This window comes from Salvelinus fontinalis, unplaced genomic scaffold (assembly GCF_029448725.1).
Source record: "Salvelinus fontinalis isolate EN_2023a unplaced genomic scaffold, ASM2944872v1 scaffold_0045, whole genome shotgun sequence".
NCBI classification, from domain to species: Eukaryota; Metazoa; Chordata; class Actinopteri; order Salmoniformes; family Salmonidae; genus Salvelinus; species Salvelinus fontinalis.
In genome coordinates, this window is record NW_026600254.1 from 272451 (window position 1) to 291230 (window position 18780).

The 18780-nt window shown below is 55.3% G+C and overlaps 1 protein-coding gene across 2 annotated transcripts in view; it reads left to right on the plus strand.

The window, feature by feature from the left end:
* wdr32 (WD repeat domain 32) overlaps nucleotides 1-12741 on the plus strand; it is a 29717-nt gene extending 16976 nt beyond the window's left edge. The window contains exons 6-8 of one of the 2 annotated variants that reach the window (XM_055911082.1): nucleotides 3198-3376; nucleotides 9102-9268; nucleotides 11777-12741. In XM_055911082.1, coding sequence (XP_055767057.1) covers nucleotides 3198-3376; nucleotides 9102-9268; nucleotides 11777-11981 — 551 coding nt within the window. In that variant the 3' untranslated portion in view covers nucleotides 11982-12741. The remainder of the gene's footprint in view (nucleotides 1-3197; nucleotides 3377-9101; nucleotides 9269-11776) is intronic. The other variant, XM_055911083.1, reaches the window with a different exon arrangement.
* Nucleotides 12742-18780: the final 6039 nt, after the last annotated feature.

The window sequence follows — 18780 nt, forward strand, 5'->3', positions numbered from 1 at the left end:
CATACTAAGTCTACTAATGATAATGACATATAATGACGAGCATAACAATAATTGTATTTATTTATTTTTTATTTAACCGTTATTTTACCAGGTAAGTTGACTGAGAACACGTTCTCATTTGCAGCAACGACCTGGGGAATAGTTACAGGGGAGAGGAGGGGGATGAATGAGCCAATTGTAAACTATAATAATAACAAGAAGATGATCAAGGGTATAGGAGGGTATAATCATAACAAGAAGATAATCAAGGGTATAGTAATAACAAGAAGATAATCAAGGGTATAGGAGGGTATAGTAATAACAAGAAGATGATCAAGGGTATAGTAATAACAAGAAGATGATCAAGGGTATAGGAGGGTATAATCATAACAAGAAGATAATCAAGGGTATAGTAATAACAAGAAGATAATCAAGGGTATAGGAGGGTATAGTAATAACAAGAAGATGATCAAGGGTATAGTAATAACAAGAAGATGATCAAGGGTATAGTAATAACAAGATGATCAAGGGTATAGGAGTGAGAGCTGCGTGGCGAACAGGTACTGTTTACAATATTATTTTTCTACCCGTTTTGAACAGTGTAACCAACAAATAAATAAAATATAAGTAATACCAGTCCGTTCTAAGGAAAACCACATTGTAAAGCCTTTATTTCAGCATAGCAAAGATTAAAAACAGACCAGTCTGTGAAATTGCTTTATTCCAACATTTTGCCATTGCATGAGGATTAGAGCTTCACGTAATCATTAGGCTATTAACCTAATACTCTATTCATATATAATAACAAACACTCAAACAGACGACAGAAGGAAGATCGGTTTGTCTTTCTGTTGATATATATATGGATCATTTATAAAGGCACATTGAACAGTAACGCTATTGATTTATAGACCTCATTAAATATGGGGTTTTCTTCTCTCCCCAATTTTTGTTGTTGTTGTTGTTGACCAATTATGCTAATCAGGCTGTTTCCTGATCTCTGCTGCCTCCACCGCATTGTCCTCAATCCCTATTGGCTGGTTGCTACTATGCACATAACAAAGGGAAGGGGCCCAGTTCTGCAGCCCCCTGAAGATGACGCTTCAGATCCGCAGACGGCGACTATCCAACGCGGGAGAAAGAAGAGCGTTCGTTATAAAATAATATTAGATTTATTTGTTTTGCGCCCGTTGTTCCTACGTAAGGCGGCACCGTATACAATTTCAGTATCACATGTCTTAGAGTGATGGGCTGTGCCATCCCCGTGGCCTCCGCAATGGGATCGGTCCACTGAAACGGGAGCCAATCGGCCTCCGCAATGGGATCAGTCCACTGAGACGGGAGCCAATCGGCCTCCGCAATGGGATCGGTCCACTGAAACGGGAGCCAATCGGCCTCCGCAATGGGATCGGTCCACTGAGACGGGAGCCAATCGGCCTCCGCAATGGGATCGGTCCACTGAGACGGGAGCCAATCGGCCTCCGCAATGGGATCAGTCCACATCCCATCCCGTTGACTGTCAGTGTGTTATGTGTTCACTGTCAGTGTGTTGACTGTCAGTGTGTTGACTGTCGGTGTGTTGACTGTCGGTGTGTTGACTGTCGGTGTGTTGACTGTCGGTGTGTTGACTGTCGGTGTGTTGACTGTCGGTGTGTTGACTGTCGGTGTGTTGACTGTCGGTGTGTTGACTGTCGGTGTGTTGACTGTCAGTGTGTTGACTGTCAGTGTGTTGACTGTCAGTGTGTTGACTGTCAGTGTGTTGACTGTCAGTGTGCTGACTGTCAGTGTGCTGACTGTCAGTGTGCTGACTGCACTGACTGTCAGTGTGCTGACTGTCAGTGTGCTGACTGCACTGACTGTCAGTGTGCTGACTGTCAGTGTGCTGACTGTCAGTGTGCTGACTGTCAGTGTGCTGACTGTCAGTGTGCTGACTGTCAGTGTGCTGTGTGTTGACTGTCTGTGTGCTGTGTGTTGACTGTCTGTGTGTTGTGTGTTGACTGTCTGTGTGTTGTGTGTTGACTGTCTGTGTGTTGTGTGTTGACTGTCTGTGTGTTGTGTGTTGACTGTCTGTGTGTTGTGTGTTGACTGTCTGTGTGTTGTGTGTTGACTGTCAGTGTGCTGTGTGTTGACTGTCAGTGTGCTGTGTGTTGACTGTCAGTGTGTTTTGTGTTGACTGTCAGTGTGTTTTGTGTTGACTGTCAGTGTGTTTTGTGTTGACTGTCAGTGTGTTTTGTGTTGACTGTCAGTGTGTTGTGTGTTGACTGTCAGTGTGTTGTGTGTTGACTGTCAGTGTGTTGACTGTCAGTGTGCTGTGTGTTGACTCTGTGTGCTGTGTGTTGACTGTCAGTGTGCTATGTGTTGACTGTCAGTGTGTTGTGTGTTGACTGTCAGTGTATTGACTGTCAGTGTGTTGTGTGTTGACTGTCAGTGTGCTGTGTGTTGACTGTCAGTGTGTTGACTGTCAGTGTGCTGTGTGTTGACTGTCAGTGTGCTGTGTGTTGACTGTCAGTGTGCTGTGTGTTGACTGTCAGTGTGCTGTGTGTTGACTGTCAGTGTGCTGTGTGTTGACTGTCAGTGTGCTGTGTGTTGACTGTCAGTGTGCTGTGTGTTGACTGTCAGTGTGCTGTGTGTTGACTGTCAGTGTGTTGACTGTCAGTGTGCTATGTGTTGACTGTCAGTGTGCTGTGTGTTGACTGTCAGTGTGTTGTGTGTTGACTGTCAGTGTGTTGACTGTCAGTGTGCTGTGTGTTGACTGTCAGTGTGCTGTGTGTTGACTGTCAGTGTGCTGTGTGTTGACTGTCAGTGTGCTATGTGTTGACTGTCAGTGTGCTATGTGTTGACTGTCAGTGTGCTATGTGTTGACTGTCAGTGTGCTATGTGTTGACTGTCAGTGTGCTACGTGTTGCATGTCAGTGTGTAATGTTGCCTCCCCCCCTCTATGTTAAGTAATGTTGTGTTGACTGAGGCTGTGACGGTCATGGAAGTTTGGATGACTGTAATTGGCCGCGGTCACAGTAATAACCTTTTTTTTCTACTCCTATTTTCTCCTCCTGACGTGTGTGCTGCCATAGAAATAGATGGAATAGAATGGGTGTTTTGTTTTTTTATGGTTATGACTGTCTTCATCCATAACTGTGGGTTGGACCTACACGGCTATGAGGTCATTGTGCCAGCCGTAGTGGTAACTTCCTGTTGCTGCCCCTCCTTCCCTCTCCCAGGTCTCTCCCCCAGGAATAGCTTGGAGGTGTTGACCCCAGAGATCCCAGGAGAGAGGGACAGGGGGAACTGCATCACCTCTCTCCAGCTTCACCCTAAAGGCTGGGCCGCCCTCATACGCTGCTCCTCCAACATGGATGACCAGGAGGTGAGTCACCTGACCCCCCAAAACCCCCAGGAGGTAAATTTCACCACACTGCACACTGACATCTACACGCGACCCTCCCCTGACGTCAACACGCGCCGCTCCCCCGACGTCAACACGCACCGCGCCCCTACCCCGACGTCAACACGCGCCGCTCCCCCGACGTCAACACGCGCCCCTCCCCCGACGTCGGCACGCGCCCCTCCCCCGACGTTGGCACGCGCCCCTCCCCCGACGTCGACACGCGCCCCTCCCCCGACGTCGACACGCGCCCCTCCCCCGACGTCGACACGCGCCCCTCCCCCGACGTCGACACGCGCCCCTCCCCCGACGTCGACACGCGCCCCTCCCCCGACGTCAGCACGCGCCCCTCCCCCGACGTCGACACGCGCCCCTCCCCCGACGTCGACACGCGCCCCTCCCCCGACGTCGACACGCGCCCCTGCCCGACGTCAACACGCGCCCCACCCGACGTCAACACGCGCCCCCCCCGACGTCAACACGCGCCCCCCCCCCGACGTCAACACGCGCCCCCCCCCGACGTCGACACGCGCCCCCCCCCCGACGTCGACACGCGCCCCTCCCCCGACGTCGACACGCGCCCCTGCCCGACGTCAACACGCGCCCCTGCCCGACGTCAACACGCGCCCCTCCCCCGACGTCAACACGCGCCCCCCCCCGACGTCAACACGCGCCCCCCCCGACGTCAACACGCGCCCCCCCCGACGTCAACACGCGCCCCCCCCGACGTCAACACTCCCCCCTCCCCGACGTCAACACGCCCCCCTCCCCGACGTCAACACGCCCCCCTCCCCGACGTCAACACGCCCCCCTCCCCGACGTCAACACGCACCCCCCACCCCCGACGTCAACACGCGCCCCTCCCCCGACGTCAACACGCGCCCCTCCCCCGACGTCAACACGCGCCCCTCCCCCGACGTCAACACGCGCCCCTCCCCGACGTCAACACGCGCCCCTCCCCGACGTCAACACGCGCCGCTCCCCGACGTCAACACGCGCCCCTCCCCGACGTCAACACGCGCCCCTCCCCGACGTCAACACGCCCCCCTCCCCGACGTCAACACGCACCCCTCCCCCGACGTCAACACGCACCCCTCCCCCGACGTCAACACGCACCCCTCCCCGACGTCAACACGCACCCCTCCCCGACGTCAACACGCACCCCTCCCCTGACGTCAACACGCACCCCTCCCCTGACGTCAACACGCCCCCCTCCCCCCCGACGCCAACACGCCCCCCGCCCCGACGTCAACACGCACCCCTCCCCCGACGTCAACACGCCCCCCCACCCCTGACGTCAACACGCCCCCCACCCCTGACGTCAACACGCACCCCCCACCCCTGACGTCAACACGCACCCCCCGCCCCGACGTCAACACGCACCCCACCCCTGACGTCAACACGCACCCCACCCCTGACGTCAACACGCCCCCCACCCCTGACGTCAACACGCCCCCCCCCTGCCCCTGACGTCAACACGCACCCCCCACCCCTGACGTCAACACGCACCCCACCCCTGACGTCAACACACGCCCCCCTCCCCCGTCAACACACGCCCCCCCCCCCTGCCCCTGACGTCAACACGCACCCCCCGCCCCGACGTCAACACGCACCCCACCCCTGACGTCAACACGCACCCCACCCCTGACGTCAACACGCACCCCCCACCCCTGACGTCAACACGCACCCCTGCCCCGACGTCAACACGCACCCCACCCCTGACGTCAACGCGCCCCCCCCCTGACGTCAACACGCACCCCCCCACCCCTCCCCCGTCAACACGCACCCCCCACCCCTCCCCCGTCAACACACGCCCCCCCCCCCTCCCCCGTCAACACACGCCCCCCACCCCTCCCCCGTCAACACACGCCCCCCCCTCCCCTGACGTCAACACGCACCCCTGCCCCGACGTCAACACGCACCCCACCCCCGACGTCAACACGCACCCCTGCCCCGACGTCAACACGCGCCCCTCCCCCGACGTCAACACGCACCCCCCTCCCCTGACGTCAACACGCACCCCTCCCCTGACGTCAACACGCACCCCTCCCCGTCAACACACGCACCCCTCCCCGTCAACACACGCCCCCCCCCCCCCTGACGTCAACACACGCCCCCCCCCCCCCTGACGTCAACACACGCCCCCCACCCCTGACGTCAACACACGCCCCCCACCCCTGACGTCAACACACGCCCCCCACCCCTGACGTCAACACACGCCCCCCACCCCTGACGTCAACACGCGCCCCCCACCCCTGACGTCAACACGCGCCCCCCACCCCAACGTCAACACGCACCCCTGCCCCGACGTCAACACGCACCCCTGCCCCCGACGTCAACACGCGCCCCTGCCCCGACGTCAACACGCACCCCTGCCCCGACGTCAACACGCGCCCCCCACCCCTGACGTCAACACGCGCCCCCCGCCCTGACGTCAACGCGCCCCCCCCCCCTGACGTCAACACGCACCCCCCACCCCTCCCCCGTCAACACGCACCCCCCCACCCCTCCCCCGTCAACACGCACCCCCCACCCCTCCCCCGTCAACACACGCCCCCCCCCCCTCCCCCGTCAACACACCCCCCCCCTCCCCCGTCAACACACGCCCCCCACCCCTCCCCCGTCAACACACGCCCCCCCCCTCCCCTGACGTCAACACGCACCCCTGCCCCGACGTCAACACGCACCCCACCCCCGACGTCAACACGCGCCCCTGCCCCGACGTCAACACGCGCCCCTCCCCCGACGTCAACACGCACCCCCCTCCCCTGACGTCAACACGCACCCCTCCCCTGACGTCAACACGCACCCCTCCCCTGACGTCAACACGCACCCCCCCCCCCGTCAACACGCCCCCCCCCCCCCTGACGTCAACACACGCCCCCCCCCCCCCCTGACGTCAACACACGCCCCCCACCCCTGACGTCAACACACGCCCCCCACCCCTGACGTCAACACACGCCCCCCACCCCTGACGTCAACACGCGCCCCCCACCCCTGACGTCAACACACGCCCCCCACCCCTGACGTCAACACACGCCCCCCACCCCTGACGTCAACACACGCCCCCCACCCCTGACGTCAACACGCGCCCCCCGCCCCGACGTCAACACGCGCCCCCCGCCCCGACGTCAACACGCACCCCTGCCCCGACGTCAACACGCACCCCTGCCCCCGACGTCAACACGCGCCCCTGCCCCGACGTCAACACGCACCCCCCGCCCCGACGTCAACACGCGCCCCCCACCCCTGACGTCAACACGCGCCCCCCCGCCCCGACGTCAACACGCGCCCCCCGCCCCGACGTCAACACACGCCCCCCACCCCGACGTCAACACGCACCCCTCCCCTGACGTCAACACGCACCCCTCCCCTGACGTCAACACGCACCCCTCCCCTGACGTCAACACGCACCCCTGCCCCGACGTCAACACGCACCCCTGCCCCCGACGTCAACACGCGCCCCCCGCCCCGACGTCAACACACGCCCCCCTGCCCCGACGTCAACACGCCCCCCTGCCCTGACGTCAACACGCACCCCTCCCCTGACGTCAACACACGCACCCCTCCCCTGACGTCAACACGCGCCCCCCGCCCCGACGTCAACACGCACCCCTCCCCTGACGTCAACACGCACCCCTCCCCTGACGTCACCGCGAGCCCCTCCCCCGACGTCACCCGCGAGCCCCTCCCCCGACGTCAACACGCACCCCTCCCCCGACGTCACCGCGAGCCCCTCCCCCGACGTCACCGCGAGCCCCTCCCCCGACGTCACCGCGAGCCCCTCCCCCGACGTCACCGCGAGCCCCTCCCCCGACGTCACCGCGAGCCCCTCCCCCGACGTCACCGCGAGCCCCTCCCCCAACATCTACTTCATGATTCTTCTTTATCATAATGTCTTTATCACAACGCCAAAGTCTTTTTTTTGTGTTACAACCTCAATTTAAAATTGATTTAAGTTTAGATTTTTACACACAATAACCCCATAATGTCAAAGTGAAGTTGTGTTTTTACAAATTCATTAAAATTATACCATGGCATTTTAGAATACTTGTTTCTGATTGGTGTGAAGGGCATTCTAGAGCCTGCGCTCTTTCCCTATAGAAAATGACTCAAGTGAAAATCACCCAGTAAAATACGACTTGAGTAAAAGTCTAAAAGTATTTGGTTTTAAATATCCTTAAGTATCAAAAGTAAAAGTATAAATAATTTCACTTTTCTTATATTAGACAAAGCAGATGGCATGATTTTACTTTTTTCGTTTATTTACAGACAGCCAGGGTCACACTCCAACTTTCAGACATAATTTACAAACAAAGCATTTGTGTTTATTGAGTACTTCCTGATCAGACGCAGTAGGGATGACCAGGGATGTTCTCTTGGTAAGAGTGTGAATTGGACCATTTTCCTGTCCTGCTAAGCATTCAAAATCTAACGAGTACTTCTGGGTGTCGGGGAAAATGTATGGAGTAAAAAGTACATTGTTTTATTTTGGAATGTAATGGAGCAAAAGTATAAATAGTAAAGTACAGATATCCCCAAAAAACTACTTCAGTAGTACTTTAAAGTATTTTTACTTAAGTATTTTACACCGTTGAATATCCCTTTGAGCATGGTGGAGTTATTAATTACACTGTTGATGGTGGCCGAGTTACAGTTTTGACTTAAATCTAGTTAAATCTATGGTAAGACCTGAAAAATGGTTGTCATAACAATGACCAACAACCAATTAGACAGAGTTTGAAGAATAAAATAAATAATTGGTAAATGTTTCACAATCCAGGTGTGGAAATCTCTTAGAGAAACTTACCCAGAAAGACACAGCTGTTATCGCTGCCAAAGGTGCTTCAACAAAGTATTGACTGAGCTGTGTGAAATACGTATGTAAATTCGATATTTCTGGATTTCATTTTCAATCATTTTGCTAACATTTCTAAAAACAGGTTTTCACTTTGTCATTATTGTGTGTAGATGGGTGAGTTTTTATTTTTGAATTCCGGCTGTAACAACAAAATGTGGAATAAGTCAAGGGGTATGAATAGTTTCTGATGGCTCTGTAGCTCCAGATTGCCCACTGATAGGCTAGCTGGACGTTTCATTATTGCTTAAACCAATCAAATCCTCTCAGATCTCCACCAGGGCTTTGTGGCCCATGTAAGATTGCACTTGGACATGCTTTTCTAATGCTCTGTCTGTCAGCATAGATGAACAGGTTACGTTTCACCTCTAATCTTTTATTTCTCCACTCTTCTTGTCTTCCTATTATCTTCTCTCTCCCCCTCCCTTCTTCCTCCCCTATTCCTCTGTCCTCCCCCTTCTCTCTCCCCCTCCCTTCTTCCTCCCCTATTCCTCTGTCCTTCTCCTTCTCTCCCCCCCTCCCTTCTTCCTCCCCTATTCCTCTGTCCTTCCCCTTCTCTCTCCCCCTCCCTTCTTCCTCCCCTATTCCTCTGTCCTTCTCTCTCCCCCTCCCTTCTTCCTCCCCTATTCCTCTGTCCTTCTCTCTCCCCCTCCCTTCTTCCTCCCCTATTCCTCTGTCCTTCTCTCTCCCCCTCCCTTCTTCCTCCCCTATTCCTCTGTCCTTCTCTCTCCCCCTCCCTTCTTCCTCCCCTATTCCTCTGTCCTCCCCCTTCTCTCTCCCCCTCCCTTCTTCCTCCCCTATCCCTCTGTCCCTCCCCTTCTCTCTCCCCCTCCCTTCTTCCTCCCCTATTCCTCTGTCCTTCCCCTTCTCTCTCCTCTCCAGTGGACATGTGTGTATGAGTTCCAGGATGGCTCCCCCACACGTCCCCCCGTCTCCCCGCGCTGCTCTCTGCGTCTGACCCACTACATCGAGGAGGCTAACGTGGGGAGGGGCTACATCAAGGAGTTGTGCTTCAGTCCTGACGGGCGGCTCATCTGCTCCCCCTACGGGTAGGGAGTATTATGACATCTGCTCCCCCTACGGGTAGGGAGTATTATGACAGCTGCTCCCCCTACGGGTAGGGAGTATTATGACATCTGCTCCCCCTACGGGTAGGGAGTATTATGACAGCTGCTCCCCCTACGGGTAGGGAGTATTATGACAGCTGCTCCCCCTACGGGTAGGGAGTATTATGACAGCTGCTCCCCCTACGGGTAGGGAGTATTATGACATCTGCTCCCCCTACGGGTAGGGAGTATTATGACATCTGCTCCCCCTACGGGTAGGGAGTATTATGACATCTGCTCCCCCTACGGGTAGGGAGTATTATGACATCTGGTCCCCCTACGGGTAGGGAGTATTATGACATCTGCTCCCCCTACGGGTAGGGAGTATTATGACAGCTGCTCCCCCTACGGGTAGGGAGTATTATGACATCTGCTCCCCCTACGGGTAGGGAGTATTATGACATCTGCTCCCCCTACGGGTAGGGAGTATTATGACAGCTGCTCCCCCTACGGGTAGGGAGTATTATGACAGCTGCTCCCCCTACGGGTAGGGAGTATTATGACGTCTGCTCCCCCTACGGGTAGGGAGTATTATGACAGCTGCTCCCCCTACGGGTAGGGAGTATTATGACGGCTGCTCCCCCTACGGGTAGGGAGTATTATGACAGCTGCTCCCCCTACGGGTAGGGAGTATTATGACATCTGCTCCCCCTACGGGTAGGGAGTATTATGACATCTGCTCCCCCTACGGGTAGGGAGTATTATGACAGCTGCTCCCCCTACGGGTAGGGAGTATTATGACAGCTGCTCCCCCTACGGGTAGGGAGTATTATGACAGCTGCTCCCCCTACGGGTAGGGAGTATTATGACATCTGCTCCCCCTACGGGTAGGGAGTATTATGACAGCTGCTCCCCCTACGGGTAGGGAGTATTATGACAGCTGCTCCCCCTACGGGTAGGGAGTATTATGACAGCTGCTCCCCCTACGGGTAGGGAGTATTATGACAGCTGCTCCCCCTACGGGTAGGGAGTATTATGACAGCTGCTCCCCCTACGGGTAGGGAGTATTATGACGTCTGCTCCCCCTACGGGTAGGGAGTATTATGACATCTGCTCCCCCTACGGGTAGGGAGTATTATGACAGCTGCTCCCCCTACGGGTAGGGAGTATTATGACAGCTGCTCCCCCTACGGGTAGGGAGTATTATGACAGCTGCTCCCCCTACGGGTAGGGAGTATTATGACATCTGCTCCCCCTACGGGTAGGGAGTATTATGACATCTGCTCCCCCTACGGGTAGGGAGTATTATGACAGCTGCTCCCCCTACGGGTAGGGAGTATTATGACAGCTGCTCCCCCTACGGGTAGGGAGTATTATGACATCTGCTCCCCCTACGGGTAGGGAGTATTATGACAGCTGCTCCCCCTACGGGTAGGGAGTATTATGACAGCTGCTCCCCCTACGGGTAGGGAGTATTATGACGTCTGCTCCCCCTACGGGTAGGGAGTATTATGACGTCTGCTCCCCCTACGGGTAGGGAGTATTATGACGTCTGCTCCCCCTACGGGTAGGGAGTATTATGACGTCTGCTCCCCCTACGGGTAGGGAGTATTATGTCATCTGCTCCCCCTACGGGTAGAGAGTATTATGACGGCTGCTCCCCCTACGGGTAGGGAGTATTATGACGTCTGCTCCCCCTACGGGTAGGGAGTATTATGACATCTGCTCCCCCTACGGGTAGGGAGTATTATGTCATCTGCTCCCCCTACGGGTAGAGAGTATTATGACGGCTGCTCCCCCTACGGGTAGAGAGTATTATGACGGCTGCTCCCCCTACGGGTAGAGAGTATTATGACGGCTGCTCCCCCTACGGGTAGGGAGTATTATGACGTCTGCTCCCCCTACGGGTAGGGAGTATTATGACAGCTGCTCCCCCTACGGGTAGGGAGTATTATGACAGCTGCTCCCCCTACGGGTAGGGAGTATTATGTCAGCTGCTCCCCCTACGGGTAGGGAGTATTATGACAGCTGCTCCCCCTACGGGTAGGGAGTATTATGACGGCTGCTCCCCCTACGGGTAGGGAGTATTATGACAGCTGCTCCCCCTACGGGTAGGGAGTATTATGACAGTATAAGTATAAACGATATGGTTAAACATCTACCTAGCCTATCAGAGGGCAAGGTGAACTTATTGTCATATTGCTTAGCCTATCAGAGGGCAAGGTGAACTTATTGTCATATTGCTTAGCCTATCAGAGGGCAAGGTGAACTTATTGTCATATTGCTTAGCCTATCAGAGGGCAAGGTGCACTTATTGTCATATTGCTTAGCCTATCAGAGGGCAAGGTGCACGTATTGTCATATTGCTTAGCCTGTCAGAGGGCAAGGTGCACTTATTGTCATATTGATTAGCCTATAAAATCTCTGATCTCCACGAGTGTGTAGGGATTGGGGTCTATTTGGAGTTGGGACACAGTTGTCAGCTTTTGTAATCAGGTATTGTTCCAACAGGTACGGAGTACGGCTGCTGTCCTTCGACGAGAACTGTATGGAGCTGTCTGACTGCCTGCCCGTCCAGACCAGCTGTCTCCGAGAGGTCCGGTCCATCTACTCCCATAGCGATGTGGTCCTCACCACCAAGTTCTCTCCAACCCACTGCCAGCTGGCGTCAGGCTGCCTCAGTGGCCGCGTCGCCCTCTACCAGCCCAGGTTCTAACAGCAGGGCTGTCCCAAATGGTCCCCCCCTATTCCTTATGGGCTCTGGTCAAAAGTAGTGCACTATATAGGGCCCTGGTCTAAAGTAGTGCACTATATAGGGCCCTGGTCTAAAGTAGTGCACTATATGGGGAATAGAGCTCTGGTCTAAAGTAGTGCACTATATAGGGAATAGGGCCCTGGTCTAAAGTAGTGCACTATATTGGGAATAGGGCCCTGGTCTAAAGTAGTGCACTATATAGGGAATAGGGCTCTGGTCTAAAGTAGTGCACTATATAGGGAATAGGGCCCTGGTCTAAAGTAGTGCACTATATAAGGAATAGGGCCCTGGTCTAAAGTAGTGTACTATATAGGGAATAGCGCCCTGGTCTAAAGTAGTGCACTATATAGGGAATAGGGCCCTGGTCTAAAGTAGTGCACTATATAGGGAATAGGGCCCTGGTCTGAAGTAGTGCACTCTATAGGGAATAGGGCCCTGGTCTATAGTAGTGCACTACATAGGGAATAGGGTGCCAATTTTGGGACACTCGAGTAATCAGGTAGACCTTTATTCATTTGGCACCGAACGGAAAGAAACCAGACTGAACCGGAAGGACTACCTTGAACTTGGTTTTGCTACCGTTATACCCTGATGCAATGGTCACCAACCTTTTTCCTGAGTCGAGGACACTTTCGTAAAAGCAAGCCGAGCTCGACCGCCCCCATCATTTCTTTTAAAAAAATGTAACGTTAACCTAATAAAAAGTTACATTTTCACAGCATACCGTCTCTATGGCTTGACAATATTGTTCTCAGACCATATTATATCTCCCAACTCGAGCCTTGATGAGAAAATAGATCAGTCATTGTTGCTGAGTGATGCCCAGCTGAGCAGAAACACTGAAATGACTATCCCTCTTATTCTACTGGATTTATGGTATCTGATGGGTTCAAGACAACTGGCGACTGGGGGGGGGGACAAGGTCAAATCATGATGTGGGGAGGGGACAAGGTCAAATCATGATGTGGGAGGGGACAAGGTCAAATCATGGTGTGGGGGGGGGGGGCAAGGTCAAATCGTGGTGTGGGGGGGAAAGGTCAAATTATGATGTGGTGAGGGGACAAGGTCAAATCATGTGGGGGGGGGGACAAGGTCAAATCATGTGGGGGGGGGGACAAGGTCAAATCATGACGTAGGGGAGGGACAAGGTCAAATCATGACGTAGGGGGGGAATCAAGGTCAAATCATGACGTAGGGGGGGGAATCAAGGTCAAATCATGACGTGGGGGGGGACAATGTCAAATCATGTGGGGGGAGGGACAATGTCAAATCATGTGGGGGGGGACAAGGTCAAATCATGATGTGGTGTGGGGGGGACAAGGTCAAATCATGTGGGGGGGACGAGGTCAAATCATGATGTGGTGTGGGGGGGACAAGGTCAAATCATGATGTAGTGTGGGGGGGACAAGGTCAAATCATGATGTGGGGAGGGGACAAGGTAAAATCATGTGGGGGGGGGGACAAGGTCAAATCATGTGGGGGGGGGGACAAGGTCAAATCATGTGGGGGGGGGGGGGCAAGGTCAAATCGTGGTGTGGGGGGGGACAAGGTCAAATCATGATGTGGTGTGGGGGGGGGACAAGGTCAAATCGTGGTGTGGGGGGGACAAGGTCAAATCATGATGTGGTGTGGGGGGGACAAGGTCAAATCATGATGTGGTGTGGGGGGGGTACAAGGTCAAATCATGATGTTGTGTGGGGGGATAAGGTCAAATCATGATGTGGGGAGGGGACAAGGTCAAATCATGTGGGGGGGGGACAAGGTCAAATCATGTGGGGGGGACAAGGTCAAATCATGATGTGGGGAGGGGACAAGGTCAAATCATGACGTGGGGAGGGTTACAAGGTCAACTCATGATGTGGTGTGGGGGGGGACAAGGTCAAATCATGACGTGGAGAGGGTTACAAGGTCAAATCATGACGTGGGGTGGGTTACAAGGTCAAATCATGACGTGGGGAGGGTTACAAGGTCAAATCATGATGTGGTGGGGGGGGCAAGGTCAAATCATGATGTAGTGTGGGGGGGACAAGGTCAAATCATGTGGGGGGGGGGGCAAGGTCAAATCATGTGGGGGGGGGGGGGGCAAGGTCAAATCGTGGTGTGGGGGGGACAAGGTCAAATCATGATGTGGTGTGGGGGGGTACAAGGTCAAATCATGATGTGGTGTGGGGGGATAAGGTCAAATCATGATGTGGGGAGGGGACAAGGTCAAATCATGTGGGGGGGGGGGACAAGGTCAAATCATGTGGGGGGGACAAGGTCAAATCATGATGTGGGGAGGGGACAAGGTCAAATGATGTGGGGGGGGGGACAAGGTCAAATCATGTGGGGGGGGGGACAAGGTCAAATCATGTGGGGGGGGGGGGGCAAGGTCAAATCGTGGTGTGGGGGGGACAAGGTCAAATCATGATGTGGTGTGGGGGGGGACAAGGTCAAATCGTGGTGTGGGGGGGACAAGGTCAAATCATGATGTGGTGTGGGGGGGACAAGGTCAAATCATGATGTGGTGTGGGGGGGTACAAGGTCAAATCATGATGTTGTGTGGGGGGATAAGGTCAAATCATGATGTGGGGAGGGGACAAGGTCAAATCATGTGGGGGGGGGACAAGGTCAAATCATGTGGGGGGGACAAGGTCAAATCATGATGTGGGGAGGGGACAAGGTCAAATCATGACGTGGGGAGGGTTACAAGGTCAACTCATGATGTGGTGTGGGGGGGACAAGGTCAAATCATGACGTGGAGAGGGTTACAAGGTCAAATCATGACGTGGGGTGGGTTACAAGGTCAAATCATGACGTGGGGAGGGTTACAAGGTCAAATCATGATGTGGTGGGGGGGGCAAGGTCAAATCATGATGTAGTGTGGGGGGGACAAGGTCAAATCATGTGGGGGGGGGGGGCAAGGTCAAATCATGTGGGGGGGGGGGGGGGCAAGGTCAAATCGTGGTGTGGGGGGGACAAGGTCAAATCATGATGTGGTGTGGGGGGGTACAAGGTCAAATCATGATGTGGTGTGGGGGGATAAGGTCAAATCATGATGTGGGGAGGGGACAAGGTCAAATCATGTGGGGGGGGGGGGACAAGGTCAAATCATGTGGGGGGGACAAGGTCAAATCATGATGTGGGGAGGGGACAAGGTCAAATCATGACGTGGGGAGGGTTACAAGGTCAACTCATGATGTGGTGTGGGGGGGACAAGGTCAAATCATGACGTGGGGAGGGTTACAAGGTCAAATCATGACGTGGGGTGGGTTACAAGGTCAAATCATGACGTGGGGAGGGTTACAAGGTCAACTCAGGATGTGGTGTGGGGGGGACAAGGTCAAATCATGACGTGGGGAGGGGACAAGGTCAAATCATGACGTGGGGAGGGGACAAGGTCAAATCATGACGTGGTGTGGGGGGGACAAGGTCAAATCATGATGTGGGGAGGGGACAAGGTCAAATCATGATGTGGGAGGGGACAAGGTCAAATCATGGTGTGGGGGGGGACAAGGTCAAATCGTGGTGTGGGGGGGGGCAAGGTCAAATCGTGGTGTGGGGGGGAAAGGTCAAATCATGATGTGGGGGAGGGGACAAGGGCAAATCATGATGGGGGAGGGGACAAGGTCAAATCATGATGTGGTTTGGGGGGGATAAGGTCAAATCGTGGTGTGGGGGGGGGGGACAAGGTCAAATCATGATGTGGTGTGGGGGAGTACAAGGTCAAATCATGATGTGGTGTGGGGGGGACAAGGTCAAATCATGATGTGGTGTGGGGGGACAAGGTCAAATCATGATGTGGGGGGGGGGACAAGGTGAAATCGTGATGTGGGGGGAGGACAAGGTCAAATCATGATGTGGTGGGGGGGGGGATAAGGTCAAATCATGGATGTGGGGAGGGGACAAGGTCAAATCATGTGGGGGGGGGGGACAAGGTCAAATCATGTGGGGGGGACAAGGTCAGATCATGATGTGGGGAGGGGACAAGGTCAAATCATGACGTGGGGAGGGACAAGGTCAAATCATGACGTGGGGAGGGGACAAGGTCAAATCATGACGTGGGGAGGGGACAAGGTCAAATCATGACGTGGTGTGGGGGGGACAAGGTCAAATCATGATGTGGTGTGGGGAGGGGACAAGGTCAAATCATGATGTGGGAGGGGACAAGGTCAAATCATGATGTGGGAGGGGACAAGGTCAAATCATGGTGTGGGGGGGGGGCAAGGTCAAATCGTGGTGTGGGGGGGAAAGGTCAAATCATGATGTGGGGGAGGGGACAAGGGCAAATCATGATGGGGGGAGGGGACAAGGTCAAATCATGATGTGGTGTGGGGGGGATAAGGTCAAATCGTGGTGTGGGGGGGGGACAAGGTCAAATCATGATGTGGTGTGGGGGGGACAAGGTCAAATCATGATGTGGGGGGGGGGGGACAAGGTCAAATCATGATGTGGGGGGAGGACAAGGTCAAATCATGATGTGGTGTGGGGGGACAAGGTCAAATCATGATGTGGTGTGGGGGGACAAGGTCAAATCATGATGTGGGGGGGGGGACAAGGTGAAATCGTGATGTGGGGGGAGGACAAGGTCAAATCATGATGTGGTGGGGGGGGGGGGGACAAGGTCAAATCGTGATGTCAGTGATCTTCAGGCCGTGAAGTCGGAGCTCTAGAAAGACGCCCGAGTTTCTGATTTGGGGTTCTGAGTTGGGTGACCGTTCAAAGCTATTTTTTCCCCATTCAGATCTCATTTTTTCCCCTGAGTTCCCAGTTGTCTTCAACGCACTGAAGTCAGAGATTTCCGAGTTCCACGTTGTTTTGAACACGGCATTAGTCTCAGTGGAGGAGACAGCAGCAAATGGGCCACCTCTCACGGTCCCTGCTCTCTCCTTTCCTCCGGTGAGACTGACCAGAGAGAGGGGACTCCTGGCTTCCACCTGATGGTCCGGTGAGACTGACCAGAGAGAGGGGAATCCTGGCTTCCACCTGATGGTCCAGTGAGACTGACCAGAGAGGGACACCTGGCTTCCACCTGATGGTCCGGTGAGACTGACCAGAGAGGGGACACCTGTCTTCCACCTGATGGTCCAGTGAGACTGACCAGAGAGGGGACACCTGTCTTCCACCTGATGGTCCAGTGAGACTGACCAGAGAGGGGACACCTGTCTTCCACCTGATGGTCCGGTGAGACTGACCAGAGAGAGGGGACACCTGTCTTCCACCTGATGGTCCGGTGAGACTGACCAGAGAGAGGGGACTCCTGGCTTCCACCTGATGGCCTTTCCTCCGGTGAGACTGACCAGATATGGGACACCTGGCTTCCACCTGATGGTCCGGTGAGACTGACCAGAGAGAGGGGACTCCTGTCTTCCACCTGATGGCCTTTCCTCCGGTGAGACTGACCAGAGAGAGGACACCTGGCTTCCACCTGATGGTCCGGTGAGACTGACCAGAGAGAGGGGACTCCTGGCTTCCACCTGATGGTCCAGTGAGACTGACCAGAGTGGGGGGGGGACCTGTCTTCCACCTGATGTTCCGGTGACACTGACCAGAGAGAGGGGACTCCTGGCTTCCACCTGATGGTCCGGTGAGACTGACCAGAGAGAGGGGACACCTGGCTTCCACCTGATGGTCCAGTGAGACTGACCAGAGAGAGGGGACTCCTGGCTTCCACCTGATGGTCCGGTGAGACTGACCAGAGAGAGGGGACTCCTACCTTCCACCTGATGGCCTTTCCTCCGGTGAGACTGACCAGAGCTGGGACACCTGGCTTCCACCTGATGGTCCGGTGAGACTGACCAGAGAGAGGGGACTCCTGGCTTCCACCTGATGGTCCGGTGAGACTGACCAGAGAGAGGGGACTCCTGGCTTCCACCTGATGGTCCGGTGAGACTGACCAGAGAGAGGGGACTCCTGGCTTCCACCTGATGGCCTTTCCTCCGGTGAGACTGACCAGAGAGAGGGGACTCCTGGCTTCCACCTGATGGCCTTTCCTCCGGTGAGACTGACCAGAGAGAGGGGACTCCTGGCTTCCACCTGATGGTCCGGTGAGACTGACCAGAGAGGGGACTCCTGGCTTCCACCTGATGGTCCGGTGAGACTGACCAGAGAGAGGGGACTCCTGGCTTCCACCTGATGGTCCGGTGAGACTGACCAGAGAGAGGGGACTCCTGGCTTCCACCTGATGGTCCGGTGAGACTGACCAGAGAGAGGGGAATCCTGGCTTCCACCTGATGGTCCAGTGAGACTGACCAGAGAGGGACACCTGGCTTCCACCTGATGGTCCGGTGAGACTGACCAGAGAGGGGACACCTGTCTTCCACCTGATGGTCCAGTGAGACTGACCAGAGAGGGGACACCTGTCTTCCACCTGATGGTCCAGTGAGACTGACCAGAGAGGGGACACCTGTCTTCCACCTGATGGTCCGGTGAGACTGACCAGAGAGAGGGGACACCTGTCTTCCACCTGATGGTCCGGTGAGACTGACCAGAGAGAGGGGACTCCTGGCTTCCACCTGATGGCCTTTCCTCCGGTGAGACTGACCAGATATGGGACACCTGGCTTCCACCTGATGGTCCGGTGAGACTGACCAGAGAGAGGGGACTCCTGTCTTCCACCTGATGGCCTTTCCTCCGGTGAGACTGACCAGAGAGAGGACACCTGGCTTCCACCTGATGGTCCGGTGAGACTGACCAGAGAGAGGGGACTCCTGGCTTCCACCTGATGGTCCAGTGAGACTGACCAGAGTGGGGGGGGGACCTGTCTTCCACCTGATGTTCC